The 14246-nt window shown below is 41.3% G+C and overlaps 1 protein-coding gene across 1 annotated transcript in view; it reads left to right on the top strand.

Moving 5' to 3' along the window:
- Window positions 1-13301, top strand: part of LOC120046878 (lysosomal cobalamin transport escort protein LMBD1-like) — a 98628-nt gene extending 85327 nt beyond the window's left edge. Inside the window, exons 9-10 of the mRNA XM_038992455.1 lie at window positions 11033-11124; window positions 11810-13301. Of these exons, the coding sequence (XP_038848383.1) occupies window positions 11033-11124; window positions 11810-11920 (203 nt within the window). The 3' untranslated portion in view covers window positions 11921-13301. The remainder of the gene's footprint in view (window positions 1-11032; window positions 11125-11809) is intronic.
- Window positions 13302-14246: the final 945 nt, after the last annotated feature.

Here is a 14246-nt window from a genome sequence, read left to right as displayed (position 1 = left end):
AATACTTCACACGTAGCTAACTGATACATTACAATACTTCACACGTAGCTAACTGCTACAATACAATACTTCACACGTAGCTAACTGCTACAATACAATACTTCACACGTAGCTAACTGCTACAATACAATACTTCACACGTAGCTAACTGCTACATTACAATACTTCACACGTAGCTAACTGCTACATTACAATACTTCACACGTAGCTAACTGCTACATTACAATACTTCACACGTAGCTAACTGCTACAATACAATACTTCATACGTATCTAACTGCTACAATACAATACTTCATACGTAGCTAACTGCTACAATACAATACTTCACACGTAGCGAACTGCTACAATACAATACTTCACATGTAGCTAACTGCTACAATACAATACTTCACACGTAGCTAACTGCTACAATTCAATACTTCACACGTAGCTAACTGCTACAATTCAATACTTCACATGTAGCTAACTGCTACAATACAATACTTCACACGTAGATAACTGCTACAATACTTCACACGTAGCTAACTGCTACTATACAATACTTCACACGTAGCTAACTTCTACAATTCAATACTTCACACGCAGCTAACTGCTACAATTCAATACTTCACACGTAGCTAACTGCTACAATTCAACACTTCACACATAGCTAACTGCTACAATACAATACTTCACACGTAGCTAACTGCTACATTACAATACTTCACACGTAGCTAACTGCTACATTACAATACTTCACACGTAGCTAACTGCTATTACAATACTTCACACGTAGCTAACTGCTACAATACAATACTTCACACGTAGCTAACTGCTACAATACAATACTTCACACGTAGCTAACTGCTACAATACAATACTTCACACGTAGCTAACTGCTACATTACAATACTTCACACGTAGCTAACTGCCACATTACAATACTTCACACGTAGCTAACTGCTACAATGCAATACTTCACACATAGCTAACTGCTACCTTACAATACTTCACATGTAGCTAACTGCTACAACACAATACGTCACATGTAGCTAACTGCTACATTACAGTACTTCACATGTAGCTAACTGCTACAACACAATGCTTCACACATAGCTAACTGCTACATTACAGTACTTCACATGTAGCTAACTGCTACAACACAATAATTCACATGTAGCTAATTGCTACAATACAATACTTCACATGTAGCTAACTGCTACATTACAGTACTTCACACGTAGTTAACTGCTACAATACAATACTTCACACGTAGCTAACTGCTACATTACAATACTTCACACATGGCTAACTGCTACATTACAATACTTCACACGTAGCTAACTGCTACATTACAATACTTCACACGTAGCTAACTGATACATTACAGTACTTCACACGAGTTAACTGCTACATTACAGTACTTCACACGAGTTAACTGCTACATTACAATACTTCACACATAGTTAACTGCTACAATACAATACTTCACACGTAGCTAACTGCTACATTACAATACTTCAAACGTAGCTAACTGCTACAATACAATACTTCATACGTAGCTAACTGCTACAATACAATACTTCATACGTAGCTAACTGCTACAATACAATACTTCACACGTAGCTAACTGCTACAATACAATACTTCACATGTAGCTAACTGCTACAATACAATACTTCACACGTAGCTAACTGCTACAATTCAATACTTCACACGTAGCTAACTGCTACAATTCAATACTTCACACGTAGCTAACTGCTACAATTCAATACTTCACATGTAGCTAACTGCTACAATGCAATACTTCACACGTAGCTAACTGCTACAATACTTCACACGTAGCTAACTGCTACAATACAATACTTCACACGTAGCTAACTGCTACAATTCAATACTTCACACGTAGCTAACTGCTACAATTCAATACTTCACACGTAGCTAACTGCTACAATTCAACACTTCACACGTAGCTAACTGCTACATTACAATACTTCACACGTAGCTAACTGCTACATTACAGTACTTCAAACATAGCTAACTGCTACATTACAATACTTCACACGTAGCTAACTGATACATTACAATACTTCACACGTAGCTAACTGCTACAATACAATACTTCACACGTAGCTAACTGCTACAATACAATACTTCACACGTAGCTAACTGCTACAATACAATACTTCACACGTAGCTAACTGCTACATTACAATACTTCACACGTAGCTAACTGCTACATTACAATACTTCACACGTAGCTAACTGCTACATTACAATACTTCACACGTAGCTAACTGCTACAATACAATACTTCATACGTATCTAACTGCTACAATACAATACTTCATACGTAGCTAACTGCTACAATACAATACTTCACACGTAGCGAACTGCTACAATACAATACTTCACATGTAGCTAACTGCTACAATACAATACTTCACACGTAGCTAACTGCTACAATTCAATACTTCACACGTAGCTAACTGCTACAATTCAATACTTCACATGTAGCTAACTGCTACAATACAATACTTCACACGTAGATAACTGCTACAATACTTCACACGTAGCTAACTGCTACTATACAATACTTCACACGTAGCTAACTTCTACAATTCAATACTTCACACGCAGCTAACTGCTACAATTCAATACTTCACACGTAGCTAACTGCTACAATTCAACACTTCACACATAGCTAACTGCTACAATACAATACTTCACACGTAGCTAACTGCTACATTACAATACTTCACACGTAGCTAACTGCTACATTACAATACTTCACACGTAGCTAACTGCTATTACAATACTTCACACGTAGCTAACTGCTACAATACAATACTTCACACGTAGCTAACTGCTACAATACAATACTTCACACGTAGCTAACTGCTACAATACAATACTTCACACGTAGCTAACTGCTACATTACAATACTTCACACGTAGCTAACTGCCACATTACAATACTTCACACGTAGCTAACTGCTACAATGCAATACTTCACACGTAGCTAACTGCTACCTTACAATACTTCACATGTAGCTAACTGCTACAACACAATACGTCACATGTAGCTAACTGCTACATTACAGTACTTCACATGTAGCTAACTGCTACAACACAATGCTTCACACATAGCTAACTGCTACATTACAGTACTTCACATGTAGCTAACTGCTACAACACAATAATTCACATGTAGCTAATTGCTACAATACAATACTTCACATGTAGCTAACTGCTACATTACAGTACTTCACACGTAGTGAACTGCTACAACACAATACTTCACATGTAGCTAACTGCTACATTACAGTACTTCACATGTAGCTAACTGCTACAGTACAATGCTTCACACGTAGCTAACCGCTATATTACAGTACTTCACATGTAGCTAACTGCTACAACACAATACTTCACATGTAGCTAACGGCTACAACACATGCTAAGCCGTCTTCAGTAGGCTCCAAGCACTGGTTTCTTTATTTTATGTTCTTTATTTTATGTCAGGGACCGAGCACAGTATTGAACAAATATTTCACCATATTTAGCTTAATGTCTAATTACTATATTGCATCTCCAGCTTTTAGAATGGACCTCAAATGTTATCCCATCCTCATCTCTTGACCCTTGTTGAACGCTTTCTCTCCAGAGTTAGGTTTTTTTTTTAAGTCACTGGCAAAGCCTGTTTCCAATCACATTGTTTGTACTTCTCCTTTAGATCTACCCATTCCTCTGCCCAACAGTATCTGTCCCTACAGTATATTTATTACATCACAACTCCTTTGATTTCCTTCTTATCCATGTAAACTCCCTACCTTTCCCTCCCTGCATCCGGCTCAACAGGTAACACTGGGGATTCCCCAAACTCTGACAGAATAGGAAAACTCCGAAGCCTAAGGGCAATCTGACCGCCAATCTCTCTGTCTCCTCTCTCTCCTCTTTTCTCCTCCTCTCCATTTAGAGCTGAATAGAGAAACTGACTGGCCACTCTCTTAGGCTCTATCCCAAATTGCACCGTATTTACTATATAGTGCACTACTTATGACCCAGGCCCATAGGGTTCTCATCAGAAGTAGTTTAGAATGTAAGGACTAGAGTTCCATTTGGACAACAGCCTTAGCCTGTCATGGATACCTCAGCCCTCCAGCCCTGCAGACAAGTGAATTACACAGTTTACCCACTTCTTTTCAAATGCTATTCTTTTCTTGTCTTTCTTTTTCGTTGCACTGTGGCGACTGGAGAGCAGCTATTACCCAGGATTCTCCTTGTCTGCACACACACACACATAAACAACTTTCTTTAGAGCTGCAGTGACAGTCTCAGATGGGTTGCATGGTTGGTTCGTGGTGCCTTAGAAAGGATTTCTGTGACTTGGATCTTGTTTTCTTTGCAGACACTTTGAAGTCGCCTTAATCTCCTGTCCAGATTCTAGTGCCACATAGTGTATGATAGTCAAACTGTTTCTCTATCGTGTTGGTTAAAGTTGTAGTTTTCTTCCTTAAAGGTCAGTCATTCTTTTATTTGTTTAAATTCTAAAGAAAACAGCAGCAGTTGCTGGCATGGCCATCCAGTCCCTCACCTCTCTGTCTTTAAAACACATTATATAGATGGAAGCTTACAGTACATTAACTGTGACTAAAACATCCTATATTAGGTAGATACTTACACTACATATGAGATGTGTTGTTGCTAAGATACAAGCCTGCAGTACATATGAGATGTGTTGTTGCTAAGATACAAGCCTGCAGTACATATGAGATGTGTTGTTGCTAAGATACAAGGCTGCAGTACATATGACATAACACCACATAAACTCAGCAAAAAGAGAAACGTCCCTTTTTTAGGATCCTGTCTTTCAAAGAAAATTCAAAAAAATCCAAATAACTTCACAGATCTTCATTGGAAAGGGTTTAAACACTGTTTCCCATGCTTGTTCAATGAACCATAAACAATTAATGAACATGCACCTGTGGAACGGTCGTTAAGACAATAACAGCTTACAGACGGTGGGCAATTAAGGTCACAGTTATGAAGATTTAGGACACTAAAGAGGCCTTTCTACTGACTCTGAAAAACACCAAAAGAAAGATTCCCAGGGTCCCTGCTCATCTGCGTGAACGTGCCTTGCTGCAAGGAGGCATGAGGACTGCAGATGTGGCCAGGGCAATAAATTGCAATGTCCTCACTGTGAGACGCCTAAGACAGCGCTACAGGGAGATTGGACGGACAGCTGATCGTCCTCGCAGTGGCAGACCACGTGTAACAACACCTGCACAGGATCGGTACATCCGAACATCACACCTGCAGGACAGATACAAGATGGCAACAACAACCGCCTGAGTTACACCAGGAACGCACAATCCCTCCATCAGTGCTCAGACTGTCCGCAATAGGCTGAGAGAGGCTGGACTCGGGGCTTGTAGGCCTGTTGTAAGGCAGGTCCTCACCAGACATCACCGGCAACAACGTCGCCTATGGGCACAAACCACTGGAGCAGACAGGACTGGCAAAAAGTGCTCTTTACTGACTGAGTCGCGGTTTTGTCTCACCGGTTGTGATGGTCGGATTCGCGTTTATCGTCGAAGGAATGTATTCTGGAGCGGGATCGATTTGGAGGTGGAGGGTCCGTCATGGTCTGGGGCGGTGTGTCACAGCATCATCGGACTATGCTTGTTGTCATTGCAGGCAATCTCAACGCTGTACGTTACAGGTAAGACATCCTCCTCCCTCATGTGGTACCCTTCCTGCAGGCTCAGCTTGACATGACCCTCCAGGATGACAATGCCACCAGCCATACTGCTCGTTCTGTGCGTGATTTCCTGCAAGACAGGAATGTCAGTGTTCTGCCATGGCCAGCGAAGAGCCTGGATCTCAATCCCATTGTGCACGTCTGGGACCTGTTGAATCGGAGGGTGAGGGCTATGGCCATTCCCCCCAGAAATGTCCGGGAACTTGCAGGTGCCTTGGTGGAAGAGTGGGGTAACATCTCACAGCAAGAACTGGCAAATCTGGTGCAGTCCATGAGGAGGAGATGCACTGCAGTACTTAATGCAGCTGGTGGCCACACCAGATACTGACTGTTACTTTTGATTTTGACCCCCCCTTTGTTCAGGGACACATTATTCAATTTCTGTTAGTCACATGTCTGTGGAACTTGTTCAGTTTATGTCTCAGTTGTTGAATCTTGTTATGTTCATACAAATATTTACACATGTTAAGTTTGCTGAAAATAAACGCAGTTGACAGTGAGAGGACGTTTCTTTTTTGCTGAGTTTATTACGTGTAGGTCTGCAGTACATTATGACATATGAGTGGTGTTTAAGATTCTGTCGACTGTGACTTCACATTGGAAGTTATCCAGGGATCAGCCCTATCCACAGTGACACAGCTTTCTACTTTACAAGAAGAGTTGTAGTCTTTTTCAGTTACCGTGACACAGTTAGCCCCTCTACGGCGTTAACAGCCCCTCTAAGGCATATCAGTCAGGACAGGGACACTTAAAGTTCCATTCTTGGATTTGAAAAACAACATAACGGTAGCCCTGCTACTTGTTTTGGTATACAGCTAAAGGATGGGCTAGGGAAATGTAACCCCTCGCAAATTCATAAGGAATTCATTTTATTTAATTTTTTTAAATTAAGAATCAATAGGGGCATATCAACAATTGGAATGACCATTGAACAGATTCTCAGATCCCAGATTGTAGTCTTAAGTGAAGACAGGGCCATCGTTAGTTACACAGTTGCATGCAAGTATTTGTATTTATTAGGGATCCCCATTAGTTCCTACCAAGGCAGCAGCTACTCTTCCTGGGGTTTATTATGGATCCCTATTAGTTCCTGCCAAGGCAGCAGCTACTCTTCCTGGGGTTTATTATGTATCCCCATTCGTTCCTGCCAAGGCAGCAGCTACTCTTCCTGGGGTTTATTATGGATCCCTATTAGTTCCTGCCTAGGCAGCAGCTACTCTTCCTGGGGTTTATTATGGATCCCTATGTGTTCCTGCCAAGGCAGCAGCTACTCTTCCTGGGGTTTATTATGGATCCTCAGTAGTTCCTACCAAGGCAGCAGCTACTATTCCTGGGGTTTATTATGGATCCCCATTAGTTCCTGCCAAGGCAGCAGCTACTCTTCCTGGGGTTTATTATGGATCCTCAGTAGTTCCTACCAAGGCAGCAGCTACTCTTCCTGGGGTTTATTATGGATCCCCATTAGTTCCTGCCAAGGCAGCGGCTACTCTTCCTGGGGTTTATTATGGATCCCCATTAGTTCCTGCCAAGGCAGCAGCTACTATTCCTGGGGTTTATTATGGATCCCCATTAGTTCCTGCCAAGGCAGCAGCTACTCTTCCTGGGGTTTATTATGGATCCTCAGTAGTTCCTACCAAGGCAGCAGCTACTCTTCCTGGGGTTTATTATGGATCCCCATTAGTTCCTGCCAAGGCAGCAGCTACTCTTCCTGGGGTTCAAACACATTACGGCACTTACATTACATATATAACAAAATATAAAACAGTACATCATATGACATTATTACACCACAACATATCTACAATGCACAATGTTTAATACCACCATACAACAATATTACAATGTATGTGTGTGTCTGTACTTTTGTGTGTGTTTCTTCACAGTCCCTGCTGTTCCATAAGGTGATTCTACTGCTTGCATCAGTTACCAGATGTGGAATAGAGTTCCATGTAGTCATGGCTCTATGCAGTACTGTGCACCTCCCATAGTCTGTTCTGGACTTGGGGACTGTGAATAATCCTCTGGTGGCATGTCTTGTGGGGTATGAATGGGTGTCTGAGCTGTGTGCTCGTTGTTTAGACGGACACCTTGGTACATTCAACTTGTCAACACTTCTCACAAAATCAAGTAGTGATGAAGTCAATCTCTCCTCCACTTTGAGCCAGGAGAGATTGACATGCATATTATTAATGTTAGCTCTCCGTGTACTTTTAAGTGCCAGCCATGCTGCCCTGTTCTGAGCCAACTGCAATTTCCCTAAGTCCCTCTTTGTGGCACCTGACCACACTGCAAGTGATTGCTTTGTCACACTTAATCGTACACACACTGCCACTCTGTGTTTCTTATGGACTTTCCTTGACAGTTGAAACCTTCCAACTCACCCTGTTGTTTCTTACAACGTTTCTTCAACATGGAAAACAAAACCTACAAGTGAATACCTCCATGTTCCCATTTCATGGAATACATTGCTACGTACTGTAGTGAGGAACTCTCATTTTAAGTAAACTCATAACTAGAATAATAACATTGACTAAAAGCAAAGATATTAAAATATAATAATGGCCTGAAGATGTTCCACCCCGCCCCCCCAAAATCATTTTACAGGGTCCAATCACACTGCTTCATCTTAACCTCCCAGTGACACTTGATGTAAACTTAATTTACTCAAACCTGTTCCATCTGCCTCGCCTTGGATGGAGAATATCGCCCGTGGACACAGTGTAGTTAGTTGTTACTTTGCCAGTTCTCCAACCCCTCACACACTGACTCATACATAAGAAGGTAGTCTAATATAAATGCATTAGGATGCTGGATTCACACCAAGTTCTGCTGTTTATCTCCCTTCCCTGCTTTTGGAGTTATAATGTCCAACACCTTTCTGACTCATAAGAAGGTACTAAAAGCATTAGTATGCTAAATACATGCCTTTCTGTTCTTTGGTTTAAGCACTCAGCTTTACTTACATTCCATTAACTGTTGCATTGTATGATGGTCGTCTAAAATACATGCAGTAGGATGCTAGATTCTTATTTTCCTATTTCCTTGCTTTTGGTGTTACTTTGCTTTCTAAAAGCATAAGAAGGTACTCTGAAACCTACAACCATTACGATATCAATCTCAATGACAACCATTAGGATGTTCATTTCTGTTCTGACTGGTCTTTTTACTGCATTTGGTTGATAATGGCTCCTACTTACATCCCATTAACTGTTGCATTAACATCATGGATCAAACAGATGCTGCAGGGCCTGTAATTAATGTCGGAGGCGTCTCTTGGGGCTACCTTGTAATGGTGGCAGTGTTGGGTCACTACTAGTTAGTATAATGCCGTTAATTGCTGCCAGAATAAGATCCTTTAACATTTTAAAGACATAATGGCTGGATTTATACAGGCAAGCCAATTCTGATTGTTTGCTCAAAAGACCTGATCTGATTGGTCAAAAGACCAATTATTGAAAAAAAGATCAGAATTGGGCTGCCCGTGTAAACGCAGCCATAGTGACTTCAGTGAACTCCTAAGGCTGGCCATGTTGGGCTGTTGAAACATACAAATATACATATGTTTGTTTTTGTGTCATTTAATATACACTGCTCAAAAAAATAAAGGGAACACTTAAACAACACAATGTAACTCCAAGTCAATCACACTTCTGTGAAATCAAACTGTCCACTTAGGAAGCAACACTGATTGACAATAAATTTCACATGCTGTTGTGCAAATGGAATAGACAAAAGGTGGAAATTATAGGCAATTAGCAAGACACCCCCAAAAAAGGAGTGATTCTGCAGGTGGTGACCACAGACCACTTCTCAGTTCCTATGCTTCCTGGCTGATGTTTTGGTCACTTTTGAATGCTGGCGGTGCTCTCACTCTAGTGGTAGCATGAGACGGAGTCTACAACCCACACAAGTGGCTCAGGTAGTGCAGTTCATCCAGGATGGCACATCAATGCGAGCTGTGGCAAAAAGGTTTGCTGTGTCTGTCAGCGTAGTGTCCAGAGCATGGAGGCGCTACCAGGAGACAGGCCAGTACATCAGGAGACGTGGAGGAGGCCATAGGAGGGCAACAACCCAGCAGCAGGACCGCTACCTCCGCCTTTGTGCAAGGAGGTGCACTGCCAGAGCCCTGCAAAATGACCTCCAGCAGGCCACAAATGTGCATGTGTCAGCATATGGTCTCACAAGGGGTCTGAGGATCTCATCTCGGTACCTATTGGCAGTCAGGCTACCTCTGGCGAGCACATGGAGGGCTGTGCGGCCCCACAAAGAAATGCCACCCCACACCATGACTGACCCATCGCCAAACCGGTCATGCTGGAGGATGTTGCAGGCAGCAGAACGTTCTCCACGGCGTCTCCAGACTCTGTCACGTCTGTCACATGTGCTCAGTGTGAACCTGCTTTCATCTGTGAAGAGCACAGGGCACCAGTGGCGAATTTGCCAATCTTGGTGTTCTCTGGCAAATGCCAAACGTCCTGCACGGTGTTGGGCTGTAAGCACAACCCCCACCTGTGGACGTCGGGGCCTCATACCACCCTCATGGAGTCTGTTTCTGACCGTTTGAGCAGACACATGCACATTTGTGGCCTGCTGGAGGTCATTTTGCAGGGCGCTGGCAGTGCACCTCCTTGCACAAAGGCGGAGGTAGCGGTCCTGCTGCTGGGTTGTTGCCCTCCTACGGCCTCCTCCACGTCTCCTGATGTACTGGCCTGTCTCCTGGTAGCGCCTCCATGCTCTGGACACTACTCTGACAGACACAGCAAACCTTCTTGCCACAGCTCGCATTGATGTGCCATCCTGGATGAGCTGCACTACCTGAGCCACTTGTGTGGGTTGTAGACTCCGTCTCATGCTACCACTAGAGTGAAAGCACCGCCAGCATTCAAAAGTGACCAAAACATCAGCCAGGAAGCATAGGAACTGAGAAGTGGTCTGTGGTCACCACCTGCAGAACCACTCCTTTATTGGGGGTGTCTTGCTAATTGCCTATAATTTCCACCTGTTGTCTATTCCATTTGCACAACAGCATGTGAAATGTATTGTCAATCAGTGTTGCTTCCTAAGTGGACAGTTTGATTTCACAGAAGTGTGATTGACTTGGAGTTACATTGTGTTGTTTAAGTGTTCCCTTTATTTTTTTGAGCAGTGTACATTTGTCGTTCCAAACACACAACACTTGAAGTCTAAACTAAGTTTAGAGAACTAAGATTATCTCTTGATGTCGAACTAATGCAGTGTTAGCAAATACTCAATTATGTTCTATTTTTTTGTCTTCTCACTTTTTCAGACGAATGCACAGTGACGAGATCGTACCTTTTCCTCCACAAGTTCTGGTTCTTCAGTACCATCTACTACTTTGGTAACTGGGTGTTTATCGGGGTATGTGTTGGAAACTCAAAGATTTGATTGACAATGTTCTTGCAAAAATATCAACGATGGTATAACTATAAGTGCAATTTATAGTGTAAAGGTAGATCAGATTTACTGAGTACTGCGGAGTCTGCTAGAATAACAGCTGCAATTCATTGATTGATTGATTACATTTTTTGTACATTAAAGATGACCCCCATACTAGCGTCCTACTTAAACCGTGTACTCATTTACTTAAACTGCATACTCATTTACTTAATCTGCGTACTCATTTACTTAATCTGCGTACTCATTTACTTAATCTGCTCACTCATTTACTTAATCTGCGTACTCATTTACTTAAACTGCATACTCATTTACTTAAACTGCGTACTCATTTACTTAAACTGCGTACTCATTTACTTAATCTGCGTACTCATTTCGGCGTTTGATCTAGTAGAATTCACCGGTCTTTCCTGACTCACGTGTTTGACGACAGCTGATAATCAGATAAATTGACCTGCTGTACCAAAATGAACGAATGGTTGGAGTATATGCAATCACATATTAGATGAAGCACTCAGAATACTATTTTCTAAATTTCACTTACTATAAAACTTTATTTTTTCACATACTATTTTTATAGTACGCTAGTATGGGTATTGAGAGATGGCCCATGACTTATTTCCATACGTTCCATGTTTTCCACCTGTAGGTTTTCCTCATCGGCCTGTTGGTGTCATGTTGTAAGGGGAAGAAATCAGTGATCGAAGGAGAGGTGGAGGCAGACGACTCTGACATGAGTGAAGACGAATACGTCCACTGACAAGACCACAGCCTGCCAGACCTGGGTTCAAATACTATTTGAAGTCTTTTAAATACTTTTGAGCATTTGCTTAAGTCTGCCTGGGAGTGCCGGGTGGGCGGGGTTTGCATGTTCTGGACTTTTCTATGGGTTCACCTGCAAAAGGCAAGCTTAATCAAATACAATTTAAGTATTTGAAATTATTTTAAACAGTGTGCCCTAATGAATATGACCCAGGTCTGCTACCTGCATGGACCAGCAGACATTTAAACCGGATTGGTTTCTGTTACATCTGGTTTGCTGTAACATAATAATTTGACATTTGGATTGTTCATACAATGCAGTAAAACATGAATTTGAACTTTTGTTTTCTGGTTCTGCCTGAGATCGGTTCATATTACACACCGTTGTGTTGATACTGATTTATTATAACAGGAGAGAGTGATTGTGAGGTTGCTTTTTTCTATTAGGGAAACTTTTTGTTTTTTGTTCAGTCAGGTGTCTTTTTTCAAAGCAGTATGTAAACCCTTATTGCATCCCAAATGGCACCCTATTTCATATATAGTGCACTTCTTTTGACCAAAACCCTATTAGACCCTGGTCAAAAGTAGTGCACTATATAGGGAATAGTGTACCATTTTGAGATGCAACCCTCTTTGTATTACTATGGGTATGTGCCTGTTGTTTAAAATGTCATCTCCACCAATTCCATGTGTTTATGTTTCCAAAAAGAAAGATTTAGTGTTGCAAAATTCTGGTATCTTTTCCAAAATGAGAGGATTCTGAATTTCCTGCTTATTTCCCTCACTATTCTGGGAATCTTCAAATGGAGAATAAAAATACATAAAAACCAGGTCATTTGGGGAAAGTTACCAACGTTTTGCAACCCTAAGAAAGATCCTTGGCTGATAACCAAACGGTGGGTTATTAAACGACCTTCACCCTGTCATACTGGATGTTTTGGATCCTGAGAAGAGAAGATGTTGTCGGGGAAACATATTCCAGGCTTACTTTGTTTCTTATTTTAACTCAGCACATTTTTGTTGTCATGTACATTTCTGTAATATATGGCTGGATAAATGTTTATTTAAGCCTTTAACAGATTTATTATTTTTAAGATTACTAACTTAAGCACATTCAGCATGTTAACTTACAGCAACAAATATGGACATGTATTTGATACCATATTGATAATGCACATTGCTGAGTTAAAATCTATATTCTCTTATCCCTGATTTTGGTAGTGTTTGGTCGGGCTTAACTTGACTAACTGTTATTGCGTTGATGGATTGATTTGCTGTAAAGTTATCTTAACATGAACTGAGCATAATATCACTTGACTACTGATCACCATGTCAATTTACTTTATGAATTTGGAATAAAATATGAATTCTGAATTGATTATTGCTGTATTTACGTTGTTAATCTATCACTTTCTAACGTTAATTCAGGGATTGCTTTGGACCTTCAACTTGGGGTTGGCGTTGCCATTTCTTTTTCAAGGACTAGACATTAGTGATATTTATTGTGTCCTCTTTAAAAGTGTTGATAATAAAGAGGCTGGCCCATCTTATTTTGTGTACCATGCACTTTTCATCACTGCACTAGATACCAGTGCATTGATTTAATCTGTCACAGTGGTCATTATTAGCCTACAAGATGGCATGTAGCTGGCTTCAGTACAGTATATATAAAAAAGTGCAAACTTATCGCAGGCTGTAGGCTTAGACTGGTGTTAAGATGTTCACTCTCCACTATCTCCTGTACACAGTGGTGATCCCTGGGGCTACATACTATAGATAAAAGACTGGTGTTAAGATGTTAACTCTCCACTATCTCCTGTACACAGTGGTGATCCCTGGGGCTACATACTATAGATAAAAGACTGGTGTTAAGATGTTAACTCTCCACTATCTCCTGTACACAGTGGTGATCCCTGGGGCTACATACTATAGATAAAAGACTGGTGTTAAGATGTTAACTCTCCACTATCTCCTGTACACAGTGGTGATCCCTGGGGCTACATACTATAGATAAAAGACTGGTTTTAAGATGTTAACTCTCCACTATCTCCTGTACACAGTGGTGATCCCTGGGGCTACATACTATAGATAAAAGACTGGTGTTAAGATGTTAACTCTCCACTATCTCCTGTACACAGTGGTGATCCCTGGGGCTACATACTATAGATAAAAGATTGGTGTTAAGATGTTCACTCTCCACTATCTCCTGTACACAGTGGTGATCCCTGGGGCTACATATTATAGATAAAAGATTGGTGTTAAGATGTTAACTCTCCACTATCTCCTGTACACAGTGGTGATCCCTGGGGCTACATACTATAGAT

Source organism: Salvelinus namaycush, chromosome 4 (assembly GCF_016432855.1).
Source record: "Salvelinus namaycush isolate Seneca chromosome 4, SaNama_1.0, whole genome shotgun sequence".
Lineage (NCBI taxonomy): Eukaryota > Metazoa > Chordata > Actinopteri > Salmoniformes > Salmonidae > Salvelinus > Salvelinus namaycush.
This window is presented reverse-complemented; position numbering and strand designations above follow the sequence as displayed.